Source organism: Acromyrmex echinatior, chromosome 16, assembly GCF_024713525.1.
Source record: "Acromyrmex echinatior isolate Ae372 chromosome 16, ASM2471352v2, whole genome shotgun sequence".
In the NCBI taxonomy this organism is placed as follows: domain Eukaryota; kingdom Metazoa; phylum Arthropoda; class Insecta; order Hymenoptera; family Formicidae; genus Acromyrmex; species Acromyrmex echinatior.
In genome coordinates this window covers 5,884,886-5,910,765 of record NC_141867.1, presented here as the reverse complement: position 1 = coordinate 5,910,765, position 25,880 = coordinate 5,884,886, and the positions used below count along the sequence as shown (strand labels likewise).

The 25,880-nt window shown below is 40.5% G+C and overlaps 1 protein-coding gene across 17 annotated transcripts in view; it reads left to right on the top strand.

The window, feature by feature from the left end:
- Positions 1-25,880, top strand: part of bru3 (CUGBP Elav-like family member bruno 3) — a 467,269-nt gene that overhangs the window by 369,172 nt on the left and 72,217 nt on the right. For 5 of the 17 annotated variants that reach the window (XM_087414560.1, XM_011068011.2, XM_011068009.2 and 2 more), the window contains exons 1-3: positions 5,129-5,682; positions 15,870-15,918; positions 24,892-25,017. In XM_087414560.1, coding sequence (XP_087270686.1) covers positions 5,632-5,682; positions 15,870-15,918; positions 24,892-25,017 — 226 coding nt within the window. In that variant the 5' untranslated portion in view covers positions 5,129-5,631. Of the gene's footprint in view, positions 1-5,126; positions 5,683-15,869; positions 15,919-22,140; positions 22,213-24,891; positions 25,018-25,880 lie in introns of those variants that run through there. The other 12 variants (XM_011068004.2, XM_087414564.1, XM_087414562.1 and 9 more) reach the window with 7 other exon arrangements.

Below are 25,880 nucleotides of genomic sequence, written 5' to 3'. Positions count from 1 at the left end.
TTTTAACAATAAAATAAATATGTAATTGTAATACAAAATTGGATGAGAATAATCTAATTAAGTAAAAGAAATCCTATGACCTTCGGTCAAAGTTGATCTTAGTGCTTAAAGATTTCAGTGCGAATTTAACGAATTTATATATTATACATGTCCAATTCTGCAAACCATGCGTCGAAATCTTTTAGTCTTGAAACGCAATCATGAACAAAACTAATAATATCACATTGACAAACAATTTAATAATATTTACTTATTTAATATATTATACTTATGAGCATCTTAATAGAATATTAATAATTTTATGTTAACTGGAATTTAAAAATTGACTAATAATTTTAAAGCGAAAAATATTACTCCAAAATTGTAGTTACTATAAGATAACAATTGCTGCGATACACAGCTACGATCATAACAGCCTTTACTTATAAGAGCGGATAATTTTATAGAAATTTTACAGAAATTGCAGCAAAAGTAAATGAGTCTCTCCAGTATCAAACTGTATGTACACCTTCTATTTCCTCGGGAAACAATACAGATGGCACGGTTCTTTTTAGCTATCAAAATAACTAGCCGATTGCGTGCACTCGTTCGAATGTAAGAGCATAGCACAACGAAGGGGGCAAAACGCGCTGATGCCATCAGTTACGTTACCCTACTAAAACTCGGTCGCTTTTTCATTTCTTACGCAAGACCGATCAATCAGACCAACCCACTTTTGTATGATCTTTTATAATCATCGTATACAAAAGATCGGGAATATGTGTGTGTGTATGTACATACATACATACACACACACACACACACACATATATATATTTATGTACAGACTACCGTCAGAAAGTTTAAGATCAAACGTTTTAAAGACTTAATTTTGTGTTCTTTTTATTGTATTTAAAATATATGCAAGTCCAATTTTATTTTTCACAGCATTATATGACTCTGAAGGTATAATAATTAAGTAAAAAAACAATTATCATTTAACGTGTTTTATAATTTTAGCATAAATTATGTATTTTAAGATTATATTATATCACATTGGTCTTAAACTTTCTGACGATAGTGCATATGCAATATTCAATTTTCAAAGGATCGCAATTTCAATTGTACATGCAAAAGTTTCGAAAAGTTTATCCCTGATTATGTAAGATCGCGAAACGAGAATGAAAGTATCATGGCAAAAAAAAATAATATAAAGTGGGACGAAGGAAACTTCTCGTGGGAGACGGGAAGAATCATTAGGCAAAGAAGATGTAAAAACCGGCGAGAAAGGAAGAAACGTAATAAGACCAATACGGAGAATATTGAAGAGTCACGGAGCGAAGGGTCTTCGTAGCAAATGCGGACTTGTGAGTTGGTAGAAAAGGGTCGCTAATCGTGGACTTTGATAACAGGAAACCGAATAAGAGATTCCTCCGGGTTGCTATGGGGAGGATCGCTCCAGAGTCCACGATCGCATCTTTCTATCCTGGCCTGTGGCTTCTTAACGTTATAAACGCATACCACGATGAATAATATCACCGCCCTGGATATATGTATCGCGATAACATCGTCCGCGATCAGATTTCACTGTATTCTCGAGAGAGCACTGTTTCAACCTCCGCGGTATCAATATCACCCTTGAGGACATTAAAATCTACTTCCATCGCATTCGTATCTCAACATTATTACCTTTTATACGATTCCGTGTGTTCGCAATAACCGTCCCGCGATCAAATCGCATCCACTAAAGACGAACTATGTGTATCTATCGTTAAAGAAGTTTCGATAACGACAATTTGAACCGCGATCGGACACATTACTCAATCTTTCGGATTCTTGAACAGAAAAAAAGACGTGAAAATCGGAGATAGAGGACCAAAATCGTAGTGTCACATATGCGTCAAACTTGATGGAAGACGAGTGGACGTCTCGTCGAAGTTAGATGATTATCCAATAATTTATGAGAGATCAATCGACTTCGAATTGACAAGTGACATAATAGATCACGTGCGATTACGTCACAAAATTCTGTTGAATACGAGAATATAAGTGTCTATAGAGATTACCTTATAGTTATACACTTACGTCAAGACGAATAAAGTTTGCGTGTCATAGCATCATGAAATATTTCTTTTTTTTTCGTGAATATGTTTTAATTGATATAAAATACTGATAGTTCTCCATGATATAAATTCTGTTAATCTAAATTTCTAAACGATCTTACCTGACTATTAAAATGGATCGTAATTATATTCAGCTAAAATTTCTATTAAGATGGCACACGACATATTCAGATGTAATAAAGTCAATTCAACATCTCTTTAGATACAGCATTAGCACATCGTTCGTCTTGTAGAGCTCACGAATTTAAATCAATCTTGCTACAATATAGCAAACGTAAAAACTGGTCGCAACGGTTTTGCGTATGTATGGACATCGAAATAGGCGAATGAAACGACGAAACTTTTTTGTTCTCTTTCTCCCGCTCGCGCGAGCTTCATGGCCCACGAACTTTTTGCCATTTTTTCGCACGAGATTGATCGCGTAATCCATAACATCCGGGCTCCCGCACTTTCCATATCGACGTTCGAGTTTCGAAGTCTTTCCCAGACCTCATCGTTCCGGGGCGAACTTCGTCGAAGTCATCAAAAAGCAACGCGGCCTGGTTCGTTGGAGTTTTCCTTACGAACTTTCACTTGCTTCCTTTCCTCGTGCACGTCTATCTTCACCCTAGGTAAATACTTCGGCCTAGTCAGCAGCCCCAGAGCATGCTGTGCGTGTTGCAGACTCCGGTTTCAGCAACTCCCTCTTAGCAACTCATAAACGCGATTCAACTTTTTTTTACGTATATAACAAGATTTCGAATCGAATGTACTACAATTTCGTATAAAGTTCACGTAGTATTTTATATTTAAAGTACTTAATTAAAACTTGAGATAATAAGTTCAATAAGTTCAGAATCGTATTAGAGAATGGCATTAATTGCATTAATTAATTTTTACTATAAACGAGCAAAGGTAAAATATATTTTTTAACGTTATCAGCGTTATTTAGCACGTTTGAAATAAGTTGTAAGATTCATTTAGTACAAAATAATATACCTACATAGTACAAAAAATATGTCTATGCGTTAATTGATTAAAATAGGATTTACGATACAAATAGCAATTTGTATAATTTGTATAAAATATCTCTCGTTTTACCCAAACTCGATCGCACAAATGCTAAACCATTTGCCGCCTAGCTGCGTTCCGGAACGCTGCTATTATACTGGTAATAATGAAAATTCGTTCCCCGATTGGCGCATAGCGTATCGCAGCAATATACTGCCAATAAAAATGAAACGCAGCCTCCGAACGGATCGCACATTAAACGGCCAACCGATGGCGACCCGTCTATCGTCGTTCGCTTACCTCCTACTACGACGAATAACGCGAGAGAGAGACGGATCTTTCGCACGATATACCTCGCCATGATCGTACTTCGTTAAAGCCAAGCCCGTAGCCAACGACCATTCGTCCTCGCGCCTCATCCCTGATGCAGAAACGATCGAGCCGCTATCCAAATCCGCCATTATCGGAACTCTTGCCGCCTCGGTAGGTACCTACTCGTGAAATCGTCGATGGTAGAAGAAGAGAAAGACAGATAAAAAGAGATGAAGAGAGGCATATGTGAAGGGACCAGAGAAAGGGTAGACAGAGAGAGGAGGAGAGGGGAGAGAAGATCGGTCGAGAGAGGGACAGATATAGAACCGGCCGTAACGTCGGAAGAGCCGGCAGCAATTTCCGGTGGCTTTTGTGCGCCCTTTAAAAACGCGAACTGCGGATGATGCCTGTAGGAGGGGGAGGGGGGAGAGAGAGAGAGAGAGAGAGAGAGAGAGAGAGAGAGAGAGAGAGAGAGGTCGGCAGAGAGTTTCGCGAATGTACGTACGAGTGGTCCTTCTGGACCAACAAATCCCCGGGGCGGAAGGAGAGGGCAAAGTCGAGAGGTTAACTGCGGGTCCCTTCGCGTTCCTCCTCTCCATTCGCGTGTTTTATTTTGCCTCCTTTCAAGCGATGTTCGTTCGGATTCGAAATGCATCTCCTTACGCTTAAGCGCTCGGGCAAAGATAAATTTTCGCATGAATAGTGGGATTAAGTCGGATCTCGTACATCGCTCACGAACGTTTTCGTCTGGCTCTATCAACCGTTGATTTTCCCCCTTCGCGAGAGATAACGTCCGACGGTGACCTAATTTCATCGTCAAATTACACGAGCACTGCGTAATATCTCGAGACCAAATTCTGTGGTCTACAAGAAGCTTTTCCCTTTTTTTAAGTATAATTTGCTTTTCTCTCTCTTTCTTTCGTTCCATAAAAAAAATGACTTGCAACGGGTATTATGTGCTAATAGATATCATCCTATGTCATCTTATGAAACAGACCTAAGCCTCGAAGAACGTTTCCCCATTACGGCTTCGACCTAGAACAGATCCCCGCTTGCTTCCCATCGCCTCCCCAAGGATGCGTGGGTACGTAAGTGTATGCGGTTACGTACACGCATATACACGTCTTTCCCAGGGTTAGAATCCCGGTTCTTAGTACTTTCTGAAACCCCAGCTTCTCTCCTCTCGTGTCCTGGTTTTCTCGTTTCTTCTTCTTTTTTTTTCTTTTTTTCTTTGAGGACTGTAAGCACGGGGATCCTGGAAACGCGCGTTTGATTGGCCGAATGTTATGAGGTTCCGTCGATATGGAACGATAGAAAAGGACACCGAGAAAAGACTATCACGAGAGGCGGAGAAGAGAAGAAGGGCTACGAGAAAATGCGTAAGGTGGAAAAGAGATAAAGGGACAGAGAGGAGAAAGGAAAAAGAGAGAAAGATATAATATATCGGCTGCTCCGAGGGTGCGTGGGTTTCCTCGCAAAGGGTGCGTAGCGTTCAGAGAGAGAGGGGGGGGAGGAGGCGCACACGTAGGGGATAAGAGGGAGACTTACAAAGGGTGAGAGGAGTACGGAGGGTGGCGGAAAAGGAGGCGGGGGCAGGCGAGGACAGAAGAGGACGGAGGAGGAGGAGGAGAAGGAGGAAGGGGATAGTGGTCGAGAGGGTGGATAGTGGGGGATGAAAGGGAGAAAACTAGAGGGTGCGTGTAGGCCTGGAGAATCAGTCGCGGGCGAGCTGCGTTCGGGGTTTTATCTATAGCTCTGTCCCCTCTATTCCCTTTTGCTCTCATTGTTGTGCCCGCTCGCTCGCTCCGCTCGTGCCCTCTTTGTACGCACACGCCGAACCTAGCGTATCTATCAGCGAGATCCTACGTGGTATCCGGTGTGATCGCTTGCTTTCGGTGCGAAGAAACAAAAAACGGAGAAAAGACAAACGGCAAGAAGACTCGAGTATCCTCGCTGGAACTTGTTTGGTGTACGAACTCCTAAATATCCGCTGACAATACCGATCTGGATATTCTTCAAGTGGCGCGAGATACGTGTGCTATCGACGATCTCGCGTAAATCTCTCCCCATTTCGTGCTGTGATAATTCATTTCGTGACGCGTGTCGATCACAATCGACGATCGCGCGACCTTGATTGTGTGCTCGCAAAGAGCAAAAGTTCGAAAGTTCGCGGGTCCACACACCCGCCTATCAGTACCTACGATCACCCGCGCTTAATTGTTCCCCAATGGTTCATATTCTGGAAGTGGTATCGTCGCGTCGGAACGACCTGCAAATGGTGAGTGCGCTTGCGCGAATAGTTTTAAATCTCCCAACTACTCTCCTTTCCTCTTTCCTCTTACGGGGGAGGACCTCTTGCACGTGTCGTTCGATCGAAGATGTGTGTACACGTTAAACATTCGTCGCGTCGCTTCCTGCATCTCGACATCCTCCAGCGACGGATCGATCGATCGGCGGATCGCGAGACAGGATTAGGCTCGTGGATGTCGGATTTCTTCCCAAGAGCCCCGCAATGGTCGTGTGCGTCTCGCTCGAACACGCTCGTGATGCATGCATCAAGATTCAAGTCACGTAGCCGCTTTCGACGTACGATTCGCGTACGCGGAAATGTACGGTGAGATCGTAAAAGCCAGGGGAGAGGAACGACGACGTTGGAAGATGTCGTCTTGACGGGCAACCGTGTAAATGCATATGATACCCCGCGGCTTTACGACCGGCTGCCGATTTCCTCGCATTCGTCCTCCTTCCTGTCTATGCACGGTATCGCACGGTCCTTTCCCATGCTCAAGTCGTAAAAGATCCTCGCTCGCGTGTGTTTACGCGTGACTATTTCTGGCGGTCTGATGTATGCGCGCGGTGGACTCGGATGTAACGCATACCTATCCATATGTCGCGCAGCTTCTGCATGCGTAACGTTTACAATAATGCCCTCGTCATGCCGGTTTCCCTTCTTCTTTCCCCCTCGCCCTGTGCATAATGTTAGCAGCAGCGTGTACTGCACGCGAGCACGACATACGCGTGAATCGTAAGAGTACATCGACACGCGAGCAGCTGTTTCGATGTCGCGGGCGTGTCTGTATTACGGGTTACTCAGTGGTTTGGGAAAAGGGGAGATGGAGAGACAATATTTTGCCTTCGTCCGATTGAAGCCATGGCATATGATGAAACGAAGGCAGTAAGAATATAAACAAGTAAGCGAATTTGCCAATTAAAGAGAACATAAGGCAATAATGTAAGCAGTAGCAAATTTAAAATGTTGATTTGCTTACTGATTAAACAATTATAAATAAAATTTAGACTGATAAAAATCAAATTAGAAAAAGAATTCTACTTTCGGTTGAAACAGATCTTAATGCTTGATATTAATGATTGATGTTCATGTGCAAATTTGTAAATATATTTTTTCAGTTTTATAAACTGCTCTGATTCGATTTCTTGGATTTAAATCTTTTTATGTGCTGCAGTGTTAGATCCGTTTTCCACTCTCTGATTAACTTGTGGTTTAAACTTAACCTCACTTAACTTGATAATAATGCAAAAATAATGTCAATCACTATACTGGTAATTTTGCTAAAGTAATAATTTCAAAAGTTATCTTATTGAAAAAAATGACTGGTTTGTTCATTTTCAAGTATATAGACATTTCTTTCATATATAGATAGAAAAATATAATTTTTATTTTATAACTTTAAAACAAACTTTCAATTTTCTAATTTTAATTTGCTAAGCAAACATCAAAGAAGAAAGATCAATTAAGAGGATAGCAAATTAAACTAATTTATTAAAATTCAGATTCACAATGAATAATAATTAGTTTTTAAATGATACATAAAGTGGTGCGTTTAAATTTTTACTTAGTTTTCATCAGCAAACAATTAATACATTATTTTAAAAGTTACTCATCATTATAAAATCATTAGTTTAGTAATTAACTATAGCTAGAAAAATATATTATAACTTTTACATTATCATTAGGCTACATCTAACCACAAATTAACCAGAAAATAAAAAATCAGGCTTTAATCGGGTGAGTTTTTTCTTATTGACGTAGAGAACCCTCTACGTCATTTTAATATTACGTCGCAACCGTTTTCGAAGAATCTATCGATTCTCCGTTCGCTTCTCAGGAACGAATTAACTAAAGCGCGTTCATTAAATAGAGTGATACTCGCCGATGCACGAGGTATATTTCGCATGCAATTAAAAAGCGAGGAAAAAAAAGGAAAGATTAATTTTCTCATACGATACGATCATAGTTAATGCGGCTATTCGCAGTTTGTACGTGAAACTTGATAAATAAAAACATCCATGGATATTTTAAGCTCTGTCGAGCTGCCTCGCTCCGTCGATCATAGGACCTTCTTCATCTCTCGCACGTATCGTCTATATTTAATGTTTATCAAACGTTTGGCGATTGTATCGGAAATTCTACGTTGCAAGGGCACATGACGAGTTCTCACGAGACGCTCACAGGCTGGGTGTTGATGCAGAGACGTGCATCAATTAATGCAGCGGCACACGTGAATGTGCTGGTGCATAACACCGTTGGTAATGTGGCCCGCCACATGGCGGCGCGGTGCTTTGCATGGCACATCAATCCTAAATCCGGATGTTGGCCCATCGCCAATAATAAACGATCGTACGCACCAATAGACGATGAACGGACGTCTGAACCAGCATCTGGATACGAATCTACGTCATCCATGTCGATTAAAATTCGTAATAACGGAACTCAAATAAAGAGAAAGTTTGTCATTGGATTTGTCGGTTCAATCGTCACTACCCTCCTATATGAAATGTCCCTTATTCTAAACGTAAAAATGACAGCGTTTTGCATTTCATTCAAAGTTCATCGATCAAGACAAAATTGGAATTTCGTTGAGATTCTATATAGACCGACCGTAATTTGAAACGGTGATTCGGGCGACGTTGAAATTCGATAGATTCCGACAATCACATGCATTGTTAGGTTTTCGAACTTCGTGATTCTCTTTTGACCTTCTTTCCCAACTTGAAATCGTCGAAAATCTTGGCGTTTTCTCGGATCGCGTCTTTCAAGCTATAACTATTCCCCCGGCGATCTGCATGATGTCGGTTTCTTATGCGCGACGCGAACATTTCGCCGGAGCAGATCATGTAGGAGCAATGAAGTTTCGACGTTGTTACGGCTGTAACCCGCCAAATGGGCGACGATCGAAGCTCGGAATGGCGATACGTGACAACGGAACCGCGTCAAAGAGCGTTGTAAACCGGTGGGGCAATCGCATCCCGCCTCGCGATTTTCCAAGCGTTTGTCCAGCCGACTGCCACATCCAACATCCCGGTGCTCGCTACCGCAGAACCGTGAAATAGAGAGGCGTATAACGTTTGACATTTAATGCGCGCCGAAGCATTGGCTTAGATTACAATCGGTGAACGACGAGTACCCCGGAGGGAGGGCGCGAAAGCTCACTCGACTCGAATGCTCTTTCGGCGGGGGTGGTATAGTCGACGCTCAAATATTTGTAGAGCGTTAGGGAAAAAACTGATGGAGCCGAATAAAAAAAAAAAAAAGAAAAAAAGAGAGAGAGAAATTGAATAGGTGGGAAAGCGAATGCTTTATACCTCGTACAGGTACGATCGGGTAATCGTGTAAAAAAAATTCGCTGGCCGTATGTCAGAGTATGGTTACAAAACTGGGAAAAAGTGCAACGTAATTCTCGTTTCGAGAGAATGCGTTACTTTGCCGCAGTATCGTAACCCGACAACACAGTAAAGAGATACAGGGATAGCGATATCGTGGCAATCGTTCGATTTCTACTTGCGTCTGAATTTTAGCACGATGTCCCGGAAAAACACGGCCGACACGACCGCCATGGAATTGGTTTTCTAAACTTACATTTTTATTTAACGGACATAGCACGAACGTGATCATCGACGTGCAATGTTCAAAGTGCAATGTTCAAAATGGAAACGTTACATGTTCCCGTTAAAGACAAAATTTGCCCTACAATGTGTTCCTTTAGTGAGACAATTCGCGAATAAAGACCTCGTGCACAGCAATATTGTATGCGCAAAATTGTGAATAGAAAGTTATTTTTATAGAAAGTTATTTGTGAATAGAAAGTTTTTTATTGTTTCTTTAACCCTCCGCCGGCAATATGAGATCTTCAAAGGTACCATCGATATTTTGATTGTGAATTTGGTAGATCAATTTGAATTAACAATAGAATACAATCTGACTTTTATGATGATAAAAACTCGTTACAGCTTTGAAAAATCTAAAGGAATTTTTTTTAGATTTTTATATAATCCGGAACGATAAAAATTTCTATTTTTCTTTTTAATAATACTCTCTGATCCTTAATTTATTCAATATCATATCTAGAAAATAAATCGTTATTTACAAATCGTTTACAGAAATATAAAAATAAAATTCCATTTTTTATAACTTGTAATTTTGTTATTATTTACTATTTTATTTATCTTATAAGAAGATTATTTATTTTGAAGAATTTTTATTTTATAATATATCATTATATTTATTTTATAATTATTTATCTTACTAAGAAAATTCATATTTTGATTTCCACTGAAATTATAACTTTTACCTTACAGAATTTTTACATTATATTATTTTTGTCATATAATTTTTACGTCGAGTTATTTTATTCCGAATTTCGTGGTTTAGCTATGCTTAATAAACTGATCAATTGACTATTTCGATTCCTACTGCGTATAGTCAATCATATTCGCATTAGTTTGAGTGCGCATAGCCCGCATGGCAATCATTGTTATATGGCATGACGTTCAATCATACGACACTCTGCTCCCGACAATAAAATTCAAATCCTATTTATAATCACGAACAGACGAAACGCAGGGCGCCAACCATGTCGATGTGCCGAGAGTACAGGTGCGCATTTATTTATCCTGAATTGCACTGGATCGCAACCTGGGCTTCAATGCGAGTTAACACTCGGCCGGAGACGCATTGTTTGATCGCGTCAAAAAGTGACGCCGATAACGCGCTAAGCGCGCGATACTGCCGACAAATTCGCACGGAAATTGGACGAAATATGGTATAAACAGCACAATGGAATAGTTCTCTCGTGATTGGTTAGCGCTCTGCCGCGAGCGATTCTAGACGAAACGCACGCCAAAAAAGTGCACGGACCTATTTCGAAGAGCCAGTTATCCGCTTATACAAACAAAACGTCAAATGTCAATCACCGATGGAATTAATTACGGGTTGCAATTAATTTACCAATTAGATCATGGCCGGGATCCATTTAGATGTAATCTGCTAGCTGACAGCTCATCCTCTTTCAGCGTTCCCTCTGCTTTGGTATCTGTAGCGCAACATCCGACGCGAGCACACAGAGAGGCCTGGCATTTGCTCCGAAGCAGTCGACAAATTAGCCGTATTAACGGGCACGACCGCGAACGCAGATTTCGCGCAGTTAGCATGTAGTTCCCCACTTGATATCCACGCGAAGGATTATTCAAGTTAACTCGAGCCAGACGCTCGCGAGCGCGCATCCGTAATAATTAGAATAACTGAATTATGTAACGAAAATGTCGAGAGAGCGCTCGTAGCCGAACCATGTCTTCGGCTTTGTCAATTTTCGTATTCGGTTGATGAAATCATCCGCAATAATATGCAAAAGGTCCAATTGTAAGTTAAGAGTTATGATGGAACTTCTTCCAGAGAAAATCGAAATAACGTTAAGTTTATCAAGTTCAATAATTAATGACTAGCATTAGATGCCTATTCTAAACTCTTAACGAGTGTTTGTTATAATGTCATTGCTCAGTTTTCTTATCATGTATAAAATATGGTAATAAGAACATGTGCGACGATGTAACAACATCCCAATTGTCGTTAAGAGTTACAGAACAAGAGTCTTAAACGTAAAATTTAAAAGCTTTGAATCATAAGAAATTGATCAAGCATAATTGATTATTCTTTTCACATTCAACTATGATTAGTCAATTTCTTAAGGTTTAAGTTTCATGTCTTAAAAGTTTATTGTAGACTTTAGAGAGACATATCCGAGAATACGTGAGAATATGAATGGCAAATATGAATATTTTTCGTCAAAGAGAATATCTTGAATATCTGTAGCCAGTTATAGGATCGGTATTAACTTGCCGATGGGTAATCAAGTAATGAATACATCGTCGGCAAAGACCGTACGTATATAAATCATGCCAGGGAGGAGGATGCCAGGGGCTACAGGGCGAGCCCTTATCTCCAATCAGTACATTGATTGCACGCAGGCAGGTCAAATACCGGCAGCGCCACTCGGCCCTAGCACGATAGCTTATTCAATTTCCGAAACGGCATTCACCATTCAATTCGGCGGTTATCAGCCTATGCCCATCCCCTATCTGGATTTTGCGTGATTCTCTAGAAAGCTGCGTGAATTCGTCCCAAAAGAAAAAGCTCGGATTTATCAATGGGTATAAATCGAGATAATCAAGATTCCGGCACGTGGGCATGTGATCCACTCTATTTTTATGAAAGCCATGCAGATCTTTGAATTTCGATCACGAGAAAAACTAGAAAGAAAGTTTTCGAAAAATCAAGTAAAATAATTATTTGTAATTTTTGTTTTAAGCAATAATTTCTTGCTGAAGTGCAAATTTACAACAAACCCTACTACAATTCATAAACAGACGATCATCTAAACGTACACTGAGAAAAATGCTTGATTAAAAATGGACGAACTAGAAGATTCTGATTATATTAATTAGAATTCCTCAATTAGAATTCTAATAGATAGAACCAGAAAATTTTGATTCGTCCATTTTCAACCAGATTAATCCGACCGACATTTTTCTCAGTGTAACTTATGACTGACTATATTTAAACCTTTATTATCTAAAAAATTACTTATTTTACTTTTAAAATTCTTAATTAAAATTTTTCAGGAAACATACTTTCTTGCTATAATATTTTGAGTCGCAAATTTTGAAACACCCTTATATCCTGTTATATATTAACTATCCCTATGATAACATAACATCATCGAAGGGAAATATTCTCCACTACGCGAGAGATATCTCTGACGCTAATTTGATAAGACCAAGTTCTACCGCGAGTACAAGCATTATCATTCGGCGCATTTGCCGTGCGCGTGGCTATCATTCAGTATCTACCGAGCGGTAGCGAGGCTGCGCACTTTCCTGCAGTGTACATAGATAATCGAGCTTAATTAATTGCTCGTGATGCGCGCTCGGGGCTCAGCAAACACATTTACTTATTACCATCCATCTTGAGCGGTGCCTCTCAAGGGGATCGATTTTCCAAGTGCACGCGGCTGATGACACAAATTGCCAAAGGGTCGACGCTCGATCGTAACGCGATCGTTAAATAAAGGCGCGGCTTTTTTCTCCACGATCTCTCTACGACAGCACGACGAGCGTGCCGTTGAAAAAAAAAAACGTACTTAATTATCCTTCAGCAGCTTCCTACAGGAGCGTTCCAAAAAGAACGAGAGTTAATCGTGAACCCTAAACGACTTTTATGCATGAGGCGGCCTGGAACTATCTGTCTTCGTTCGTCCATTTTGCATATAATGCGTACGGCGTGTGCGATGTTCCTCCACGTGTGTTAACTTTAATCTAAAATTCCTTTGCGAGGATAACACGCGTCGACATATTCAACAAGCGTCGCTACCAATTAGTACGCAGAAAGTATCAGCTTTCAATTTTAATAACGCTTCTCTCCTCCCGCAACGTTCATCTCACGTTTACACTTCACGCTCTCATAAACCGCAGATAGAGATATCGTTTTAACGATAAAATAATACAAACTTTCCCCCGTGACGGAGTTGATGCATATTTCGAAAACGTGACAGTATGGCACGCTGCCAAAGTGTCAATTGACATCACCTCTCTGCTGCAATCGAACAAGTACAAGTATCAGGCGCAACAACGAGATCATGCGGTAGTTAATAATCGACCACCTTAATCGGTACGTCTCGTCGCCGAAGTACAGTCTACCCGAGCGGAAGTCTCGCTCATCTGATCGTTATTGACTGGTACAGATCCCTTGGGTCGTAAGTGACATTTACACGATGCATTCAACGTTAAACTCGTCCGGAGAGACAAGGCGGGAGACGGAGCGTCGTATCTCAGTTCCGGTATCTATACGGACACCGGGTTCCCCTGACAACGAGGCAACAACAAACGCCTAATGGCCAGTTCTCGACTCAAAGTTTAATTTCCTGACCAGCGGACAGTGCTTAAAGTGACCTTCTCCCTCCCCCCCCCCCCCTCTCTCTCTCTCTCTCTGTTTCTCTCCAGCTCGATCTTCCTCTTCCTCTTTCTGTTTCCCCCTTGCTGTCTTGCTTGTCGTCACGACCGCTTTCTCTCCTTCTATCGTCCCTCGCGCACGTTGGTCTCGGGAATCGCGACCGGACGTACAGCCGCCGCTATGAAATATTAAAGAGTTAATGGCGACCCTCTTCGCAGAATCGCGAGTAATTACCGCCTGACAGTCGCGTATCGTCGGATTAATCGATAGCGCGGAGTTTGATCCCTCGAGACGACATTAATTACTCGTACATTCGAGAAACGTGCAATCTTTCGCGTTTTCCATCCCTTATATGAATACGATGTAATGCGATGCCGTTAAAATATTTTCTCCACGAGAGAGACAACGGTACGTGTATAGTAACAGGTCGCGATAGTATGGTTGCGTTATATCGATCTCGGAGAAGAGAGCTCCATGAACCCGGAACACCCATGCTCGCTTGTTTGACGTACATATACATCGTATAATACCTACGTGATCGTGGCACTGACCCCGACCGTAACGTCGCTTCTCTTTGTGCCCGATATGCATACGTGCAAAAAAAAGTTTTGGGGTTGCCGAGCATGTTCCCACCCCACATATCGCGCATCTTTTCCCCCGTAATTCTTATAGAAGCATATAATAAAAGAAAAATAAAAGAAGCCAGCATAGAAGACAGATGGTCGTAATGCCAATTGTATACGTTAAAAACCAGATTTTCCAGTCTAGTATTCTGTTACCTATTATATTATGTTTTTAGTCATACATTTTAATCGAACGAAATCATACACATGGTATTTACCTAAGTACGTCGACGAAAATAAAAATTTTATAATTATTGAAACCCTGATCATAATAATCAATATAGCAATGCAATATTATTTTTTAAATAATATTAAGTGAAAACGAATCGAGAAATATCCAACACGAAAGAATGAAGAGAGTCAACCATGTTTGGTCAAGGCGAGTGCTTGATGCTTAATAATATTTCTGTATGAATTTTAACAATTTCCAGTTCAAGCAGATTGCACGAGTTTAATTTTTAGTTTTAAAATGCGATCCTAATTATTTAAAATTAATTTAGTCAAGTGAACAATTTTTCCTTGATACACTCTTACATGTATATTATTTGTTTCTTGGTGCCATAAGGATACACACGTTCACACATTACGAATAACACAAATATCTGAAAGATAAAATCGTGTCATTGGTAAACCGTAAGGTCTGGCAACTCTTTTGCGTCTGCGGCAGTTCAGTGATCCTCGGAGGAAAATTGGTCAGAGAGAAAGGATCTGCAAGGCCAGCAGTAGGATAATACCACTATTGGAAACGGCATTCGCGCCAACGGAGACACGGAAGTGGTGAAGAGAAGGGGATGAGGAAGGGGTGTATTGTGCAAAGAGTTCAAGACCGAGCGAAGTCGATAGGAGAGACGAAATCGCACGAGACGAACGGAGACGGACGGAGACGGAACGAAAAGCGGGAGGAGTGGAAACTGGGATCGAAGTACGGTTTTGTGTCCCCCACGTCATGAATCATGCATCCTCATCCCCTAGGAGCGAACTGGAGCGCGCTGCGGCGGTGCGACCCGTCCGAGAAATAAACAATGTTATTTGTTCGTTGGGATCCCGACCCATCCGCAGCGGTCCAAAGGACTTCTAGCAGGACTAGTGGCGGAAGGACGAGTGGCGGATTCCGTGCTTTCGTAACCCACAACGATGGGATGAGATACCCGGCTACTCTCCTCCTCGTTCTCTTCGTCCTTTCTCGAGCGCTTCTGTCACTCCTTCCATCTCGTTCCCGTTTCTGCGCTCTACTCGCGAACCCATGCGCACTCTGACAGCTAGAACTGTCAACGGCAGAGGAAGCTCTCGCAACCGCTGATGGTGTTTGAACGGGGCCGAAGTGACGCGAAGGACGAGCGCATACATGCCGGACAAATAACGATACTTCCGCTTTCTCGGCAAACTGGATATTCCTGCTATCCCTGTATGCCGGTTTCGTCCTTCGTCGCCATGAGCTTTCGTTCTTCTTGCTCCACTTGCCGCATCCTCTCAGAAAGGATAAAAGCAGAAATAAAAAGACGAAAGTCCGCGACTTTCTGTAAATATGAGAAATATCTGGTAGGAACCAGAGACGCCTTATTGCGAGACGACTAACGTGTCGTTTTTATTTTGTTGCAGATGAACCGTCCTATCCAAGTGAAGCCAGCGGACAGTGAAAACCGCGGAGGTGAGAACAAGCAATCGATCCAATATGTCTAAATATCGAAAATTATTTCGCTAATTTAATTATGACGAGGAATAACAAAATTCTTATCAAATTCGGATAGAATTAAATTTAATTAAGCATTGAAAAAGAATCATAACGCTCTTAAAGTAACGTTTCCATTTTGTACTATCCACAATATTTTCATTTTTACACCATACATAGTAAAAAGACATCGTCTATAGATAGATAAGAGAGAGACATCGTCTGTAATCACACATATTTCGAATATTCATGAACGACAGCAAATAATTAAATATTTCATGAACGCGGTCAGTGATGAATCAATTACAAATTAGTTTCGTGCTGGAAATATCATACTTGTCGTATTATACTAATACATAGGGGAAACAATTTTATTCTGCGCAGTATAGGTACTCGGTCTGTCTTTAATAGCATTAGATTCCATATCAATCGTACAAGAGTACTATGTAATAAACTACAGATAATTCGCTGTAATAGTGAGTCGCGATAACACATTGGTCGTATAAAATTCATACTCGCGCCGGCGGCGCGATAGACTACACGATAAAAAATGTATACCGCGGGTACCCACCCATCCAGTCGTGCTGATATTCATCGGCTCGTTCTCTCTACAGAGTTGTCGCGCGTGGCGGCTCCTCTTCGCGCCCGCGCCATATCTTCCCCGTGCACACCTTGTGCCGAGAGCCAATTTTATTAATTACGTGGAATTTTTCAGCTGGCGATGGCCGTCATGTTGACATTCGCTTATCGCCATGGACGCCGCGGGTCATAAATTTCGCGTCACGGTAGGATAACGGGGGCAGGTATCCGCGTATGTATGACGAAGCTCCAGATAATCGAGAGACAAATTGTCGATCGACCATTGTTTTTAATGAGTCGTCGCTTGCGCTCGTGCCCTGCACCTCGTGTTTCCTCCCAATCGCGTGACCATACGCCCACCTTTGTCCTGCCAATCTTATAAATATATAATTTGCTTGGTATTATAATATTTGAGAAAAAGCACAAACTCTAATCGGCGCGCAGTTACGAGCGTTATAAATAATATCTCGCGGAAAAATCTCATCGCTTATCCATCCCCATTCGTTCATCCCCGCTCGCGCTCGCGTTCAATTCGTCCCATACGTTAATTTCTATAAAGCACCTCGGCAAATATAACTCGTACCATTGGAGCCACGATTTAATTAAAAATATGGTATTTATCTTTGGAGGCGGGTCGTAGCCGATCGATACTGTTCCATCCGTTTGGCGAGCGCCATCGTCGAAGCTCCCAGCGTCGCTTCCGATGCATGTAAATAGCATGGAAGCTCGTCCGGGAATTCCCGAAGGCTAAGAGCCGTTGGGGCCCCCTTCGTTACCATTCGCAAAGTCCGTGCCACACCGGGGACAGCGTCCCCGACGAGCTGGCAACTACTCCGAAGTCCTTCCTGCCGACGAAGGTGGGCAGGACTCCGACGCAAGGAGTACGCCAAGATAGAAGAGAATACATATAAGAGAGAGAGAGAGAGAGAGAGAGAGAGAGAGAGAGAGAGATACATATAGAAATGCGAAGGAAGAGATCGAGGGAGATCGCGCAGGGCGTTAGACCGGGATATGCGGAAGAAGGCACGAGGTACGGGGGTGGCGAAGGGGAGTAGATGAGGGGGATCGTAATTCATATGCTAATCTGGAGGAGATGCCATTGTAATCTCCGGTCGCCTGCCTCCGTGCGGCCCCACAAAGCCTCGGCTTGACGCGGATGCAGGAGTGATCCTGAGCACGGTGCTGCTCCCGCCGTTGCTTCTGCGGCGGAGTGTATACCTATGTAGACGCTGTATCTACGTAGTCGCAGAGAGAGAGTTCAATCAGGGAGGTTACTGAACTTCGACAGCATCGTCGAGCCGCCTCCATCCTCAGCGGTAACCGCCGATGTCTACCCTCTATCGCGTACGGTCGTACAAGATGGTTTCCGCCACTTCATCTTCGCGTCTCTCATACTCTTTGTCCACCCTCTAATCGCGTCATCCCTAACAGCCAACCCGGCATGATCTTTATGATCCTTCATGACCGTTGACGTAATCCTCATCAGGTTATCTCAGGCCGATACAGATGTTAATGACGTCATGTAATTCGTTCGGATAACGCACGGGATCATGGCAAATCCTCAGTCGCGTAATTAGAGGCCCGTGTTACGTGTAATCTGCTTTAAGATGTTAAAACCGATCATCAACCGACATCAACATCCATCGGAATTTAATTATATTAGAGACATATTACGTTTCAATAATATGTCCGCGACATTTGATTCACGTTTCAATCTTGCAATTAATAATATTACAAGATTACTATCCGATAACAATAGGTACATTCACTCGAATACCTCTCGTCAGCAGTAATTCATATTTCGGTTTAATCCGTATATAAACTCTATCTCGATCGCATAAATGGATTCTAAGAATTTCATCTTAAACTAAAAACGGATTTAAATCGAATTGAATCACTTTAAGTTGTCCTAAGTAGGTCGAATATACTATAATCGTTTCTTGTCGATTTCACAAGCTACCACGTGAGAAACATTGTATTTTTAGTAAGCAAACTCGATCTAACTTTTTCATGATATATTTCTATTTAAAAAAAAATGAAGGAAGCAGTATTACTCCGCTTCGTATTCATAAAATGATAGTTTAAGATTTAAGATAGCAACGTCTATAACCTTCACTTCTCTCTTCTATCGAGAAAGATTTCATTGTTTCAAGGGACTTCTTCGCCCTTTTCCACGTTAATGACCACCCTTTATGCCTGCGTTTTACAGTCCTCAACATGCGGTTTAATTACATCATTTTATAGATTTTCTTCTATAACGACTAGCACTCGAAAAGCGACTACGCAGAGTAAACGTCTTATTAGCAATACAAAAGGTAAATCAGCTTTAATTGAGACGATGCGAGGCTAAAACGTTCGGCTGCGGAAATGACTTGTTTCACTGTACCAATTTCTCTTATCGCGCGAGATAACGCAAAGTGTTTGTGCGATAAATCCATCCGCGAATTGTACGAAGAACCGTACAAACAATTCAAAAGATATTTCATGCTGAATTTGACTTTATCTTAAATCCTTGCTAACGTTTAGAAATTTACCATGTCGAGATGCGCGAACAATGACCGTTCATAAATGCACTATCTTCCGTAATATCGGTTGCAATTTTACGACCGCAACTCGTACGAGCTATGCACTTATCCTTTCCAGTTCTTATCGCGGTGATGTATCATCGAAGATACGTTTACTTCAGAAAGAATCTCAGCGAAATCCATTCGAGTGAACATTCCCGACGTAGCTCTTTTCCGAAACATTTTTCACGCACGTCGATGGTAAGACTCTGCACGCGCGATAATAGCAGTCGAAGCACAGCTGGAATTAAGTTTACAGCGACGAGAACAGATTTGAGAAATGCGTATCTCGGAAGTTGGTCCGCCGACTCAGGGTCGGTCGAAGTTTCTACGACTGGATAAGGGTGGGTGCTGCTGTACCGGAGCTAGTTGAGCAAGTAGATAAGTTTCGATCCCTCAGCGAGCCACCTTGCTCCCACCGCCATCATTCGCCTTACCGCTACCTCTTCGTCGTAGATAAACGTATCCCAGAATATCGGGTTGAAGAAAAGGAGAAAGGAGCCTACGGCTGCCTTCTCGCGTCGTTGCCAAGTTCGACTGACATGACGTGGACTGGTCTTAAACCCATCCGAGAGAAATCCTCGTGGATTATAAGAGTCCGTTTTCGTACCTCTTCTTACGAAGAAGAACGACGGATGATGAGGTATTCCTCGTAAGGCAAGCGCAAACTTACTCGCTGGATTTGTACTGCAACTTCATTTTATGATATATCGGAGAGTATTCGCAAAGTTAGTTCGTGTATGTGAGCAACGACACTTACGAGCAGTGTCAGAGAAATATGAAAATTACAAAAGCATTTATGAAATATTCTTATTTATTGTGATATTCACTTGAATGAACGTGTCATAGAATATTTGAATTTCATAGAAGAAAAATGTATTTTGAGCTGATTTCGTCGACTTTATTTTATTTTAACTAGAATTTTAATCTTACAGCTAGTTTTTCTTCAATTTCTAAATAATAAATTTATGAAAATATACTGAATATATTCAAAGAGAGAAAAATATCAAAATAATTAAATTTTATTTTAGAGAACATTAATTAAAACTATATTAATAGATTCTTAATATAATACTCATTTTATTCTTTTGGAAAGAAAGAATAACAAGCTAACAGATATATTTTTTTAAATTATTATTTTAATTCCCTCTTCCCGCGAATAGTCACCTGAAGTATTGTTATTCCAGCGACAAAAAAAAATATGAATTGTAAAATATCGTTTTACGATGATGATATTGTTCAATATATTTTTTCTTCTGTAATAACCATTCTTTATAAATTCTTTAAATATGCAATTCTATCGAAAACTTGCTAAATTCTATAAAAAAGCATTATGTTAAAATTTTAATTTTTTTTTTAAATATTGTTATAAGCTATTTGATGCGTTTTTTCCATTTACTATTTCTTTGATTTCTACTTACGTTTTTTTTGAAAATTGTGAATAAATCTATATCCATAATATTCTCAAATTAATACTAATAATTTAAATAAAACGATTCATTGGCATTAATTAATGACAATTCGACAGAACAGGGCCATTTGACAGATTTATAGTATAGGAAAAATACATTATCATGAATAAAACGCGGTTTAGATATCCACGTCGTGTCAAATAAAACGTTCGCTTTGTTCTCTTCGTCCAGCGAGATGATAATTTCTCGAGAGTTAATTCCTCTTTCACTTCCGCTTGGGGAATCGAAGAGCGCGTTAACACTTAGCTCTGGCGACAAAGGTCCAATTCTTGGTCCCTACGGTATCCTGACGCGACAATGGGAGCGAACTCTCGGCGAAAAGTACCCGGGGCTAAGGACAGACGGGATATTTTCCGACGAGGCGTTGATACGCCGAAGGGAATCGAGACGGGGGTGCGTGCACGGTATGAGGATTGCCAGGGGTAAAAAGAGGGGAAGGGAAGAATCTGCGGAAAGCGGGGATGCAACGAGGCTGCAAGTCAGGCGAGAATCTAATTTCCCGAGACAAATCCTTAAATGTGCCCCGGAGCCTGGCTGGAAGGCGCGAGCTGAGGCATCTCACGGAATGAGCTCTCGTCTAGCATCCGCGACAACGACCTTTAACTCGGCTCGCCAATTTTGCGTCTCCATAACCTCCTCGCGAAACGCGTCATTAAGCTCATTCACGCGGGAAATGCGGTAGATCGAAAACAGAGCGTCGCAATCCGGGATGCAGTCGCGATCTAACCGGAAAAATATAAACTTCCCTCTCGGGATGTTTTTTGCTCGAACGAGATTGCCCGACGCATTGCATAAAAACAGTGTCTCTTAATTAATTTATTGATAAAGACAACAGAACGAAAATATTTTTCCTTTTAGAAAAATCTGCAATAAATTTGCATTCATGAATGTTGATATGAACTACGAAAGCTTTCTCAATTAGTTACAATCAAACGTATTGAGGTGTTTACGGAAATTATTCCAATTTCATTATCGTAAATAGCATAATATTTCAAATCTTGTTACCGATATTATTGATGTTTCGTGATAGTTTAATTCCTGCGATTATTAATCTGATTGTATTATATCCACGACTAATATTATATTATGAAAATTAGGTTGCTATAATTATATAATATCTAATTGCAATGTTAAAATCAAAAATACCCACACTTGATATTTAACAATAATCAAACGGAATATACATTTTAATGAGACTTAATCGTTGCTACGCAAATGAATTCAATGAAGTAACCTGAAAATCGATAAGTAATGATCAATTATATAAAATAAATTTGTAAGAGAAGTAGTTTTCGCTCAACGCAGCGATAAGCATCGATCTTTTTTTACAAATAATATTCTTGTTACTGATCATAATTTTTTTTTTTTTTATAATGTGATAGGTCGTATCGTATTCATCACGCAGAAGATCCGATCGAAAGAAATGTCCTGTACGGTACGAGTATACGAAAGAAAACGCATCGGGTACGATTCGCAGTTGGGCGAGACTAAGATCGAATTGAATCTTGCGAGGATTCATATAGACGACGAATGGTGTATTTTTTTTAGGTCCAATGCCATTTCTTTGTTTCTGTTCTGTATTCCAGAGTGCATGATGGACGACGGGAGCGCCTGTGCCATCTTCTGGAAGTAGGAAGCACCGGTTTCGGCCGCTGAAGGTAACTTCGACTTCCAGGAGATAGCTAGCTTCCTTCCAGTACCTCTATTCTTCTTCTCCGCAAATTGGCAGAAAGAGAACTTCCCCCCTCGATGAAATGAGAACAAAATGAATAAGGAAAAAGAAACGGGTCCAACTACCCAGCCCCTCATTCTCTCCCGCCAACATCACGCCAACACCGCTGATTCAGCCAGCACAGCCCGCCGCAAAGTTCATTTTGCTGCTCGCTAGTGTTTGAACCACCAAAACTCCAGCATTCCCTCACGAACCACTATTCCTTAGCCCGACTTAGTGCAGCCGGTACATATCTATCCGTTGAGAAGGCTAAATTTGCACAAAGTGCTCGTCCAAATTCTTTCGCAAAAAAAAAAAAAGAAAAAAAAAAGAAAGGTCTCAAATTTCTCGGAACTTTTGACTCATTAGGACTCGCGTACGTTTAGGATTATATCCATGAATTGGTTCTGGATTGGCACAAACAATTGGTTAAAAATTCAAAAGTTCAATTTCCCCAAATATATTGATTTTCAAAAATCAAAATCTCTTCGCTGATAAAATTCTCGAAATTTCTCGTTGCTCTGAGCTGAAAATTCAATCGCAATAACTCGCACGTTCTTCCGGTAATGCGCACACTGCTTATTCGCGCGATGAAAACGCTATTGGGCTCCTCTATGTCAGTCTCGCCATCCCCTTCTTATCCGTTTCTCATCCGGCACGATACGCATCATTTTACGCATTATTACAGAAGGTATTATAGACAGTGTTGTGCGTACCCACATGCGTGACTGAAACCTGTAGCCGTAAACCTGTCGTTCGTGTTTTTTTGCTCTGTTTATTACGCACCGCCGTTTACACATTATTGAAGCCTCGTTACGACGAGGCGTGCGTGGCGTGGACGCTCTTAGAATTCAGACCGGCACAATGAACTGAGAGTGATGCAGAATATATGAGAGAGAATCGCGGTCTTAGAGCGTCTACCGACCGTACGATAGCAACGACCCTTTGCTCCGAGTACCGAGTTTATTGTACGTTTCTAAGTCCACAAGTCCCGACGTCTTACATTCCCGAACCCCCTGTCTAATCTCATATCCATATTCGTATGGACAAAACCATCTTGATCGTACATATTATATATATATATAAAATTATATTATATATATATACATATATATATCGCTCTTTACAGCTATGATCATATAATAGTGGCTCGCTCGTTGGATGTGTTGTCTCGTTCGTTGTCAATGTGTTTTTTATCACCTCTGTACATATTTTCTGATTATGATATAATATATGTGAGCTACATTTATCTTATTGTATTATCTAGATTTGACATTTCTATATATAACAATATAACATCCCTATTTCTCAACAGTCGATTGAACCATTCTCCCACCTGCCGCATTCCATTCCCAGTTCAATTGGAACTATTTCCTGTGTTATCCTACTAATTGTGAATCTCGCACAGCCATAATCGTATTTTACTATTTGATATTACGAGGATACACACACACACACATACACGCATAATACATACATTAATACACATTCAGTGCAGATATTTCTAAACAAACTATCGCTAATTTATCAAAATTGGATTTGTAACTGCTACAATAATTTTAGGATAAATCTAGCTTACACAAAGTCGAAAATACCTTCAAAAGCGAAATTGATCAAAATCTTTTGCCGAACAATTTTAAGTACGCTGCATCCACCTTAAAAATGAGCTAAACGGAAATCGAAATGATTTTTATATTGAAATGATAATCTTGAAAAATTCTCAATCAGACTCGAATATCATCAGATAAAATCATATTCTTTTCATTTAACATGAAACGCCTCATATGATCCGTTCTTCCTCATTCAACTTTTCGCGCACAACTTAGAAATAGCTGCAGAATATAAGTATTCATTGTTAAACTTTGTGTAACGGTGATCCATCTCGAGAATACATTACGTTTTCTGTCTGCTAAACAGCTAAACAGTAGTTTAGCAGAATTGCTTCTACAGTTGTAAAAAAAAAAATTGAAAAACTCGACACGGATCATCGTCGGGAGTGTCAGCTATAATTGGATCGCTTAACATCCTACCTGATTTTATCGCGATTCCGTTTGTCGTTCGTTTTCGATTTTTCATATACTTATATTATAATACCAAATGTAGATCAACATTGATTTTGAATTATTTCCCTTATCTTTGTTATATTATGATTTCCGTTCCCATTAAAATACCGTTTTCCACTGTTACAACACTGTATGTTACATTGTTATCGGTTATGATAATTGTTCCCGTGGTTGTCCTCGGTTTACTATTGTCGCACAGAAGACACACATAAAACCCATAACCTACACACGTACACTTGCGCGATTTCCAGTGCTATTAGATGTACACGTTGACGTAATAACGAGTGTAATCGTGCGCGTTTAAGGTACCGTACGTGTGCACATCAGATATGTTACGTTTTTATATATATATATATATTATATATCTATATATCCCTATCTCCCTCCCTTTAGGATGGTGGATGCTGGTGTAACCGTGTAACTTTGTCGTTCTCGGTGTTAGCCGCAAGATCTTCTCTTTAACGCCTATATAACGCTTAGCTCACACACAGAACTGACTAACGTTGTTCTTTCTTTTTTTCTCTGTTCCCTCTATTTCGCAACGTGCCGTCATCGACCCGCAGACAGAAAGCTGTTCGTTGGTATGTTAAGCAAGCAACAAACTGAAGACGATGTGCGACAGCTGTTTACTACCTTCGGTTCAATAGAGGAGTGCACCATCCTCCGTGGACCCGACGGAAGCAGCAGAGGTGAGTGCTCATTGTCAGCTGTTTACAGTAATATATTTGGTAACTGTTGCATGATTAGTAATCGTGTTGTATACAAACGAGATACAATCAATTTTCTCAACCTATCTCCGAAACAAATATTTCCTCGAAAAAATTACGATTTAAGTATCGTACCAATTACCCGCTTACTCCAATTTTGTATTCGATATGGAAAATTTGTAAAAACATACGTGAGAATCGCAGATATTGCAATCAACGATTCACTATCATAAAAAGTTCAAAGATCGCCGATAAAGGAATTTAAAAATAGCTTCAGTGCTTCAGTCCCTGAGGGATTAAGCACGAAAACCGTATTCTCTCTAGAACTAAGTGTACCGTAACGTGGTGCGCGTATATTTTTATGTCGTGGGATAAAAGCATAGGCACATTGTCCATAAAAATACGGATATCTGTGCAATTTTTAGCCGCAGGGCGGGATATTCGCGTCCCTCTTTACTGCACGATCGTTTTACGTCTTCGCCGCGCATTACCTCTTCCACTCGATTCATACAGTTTTAATCTTGAAAAAATCAGCGAACATAATCATTTGTGAAGCAAAAGCTTACGTAATTTCAAGTTGCTATTGTTTCATCTTGTTAGCGTGTAAAAAAGCAATTAATTTCATGATATATAGAATGCAATAAATGCTCATTGTATTTTAGTTTCTATTAATAATTACAACTAGAAATTTGCAGATTTATTAAAATAAAGTTTAATTTGAATTTTAAAAATTGAGTTTTTGTAAGCGCGAGTTGTTTTAAAGATCTCTCATACACTTTTTATCATGTAAAAGAAAATGGTGACATTTTGTTAAAAAAAAATTTGTTTTAAAATGGTCGAGAAAT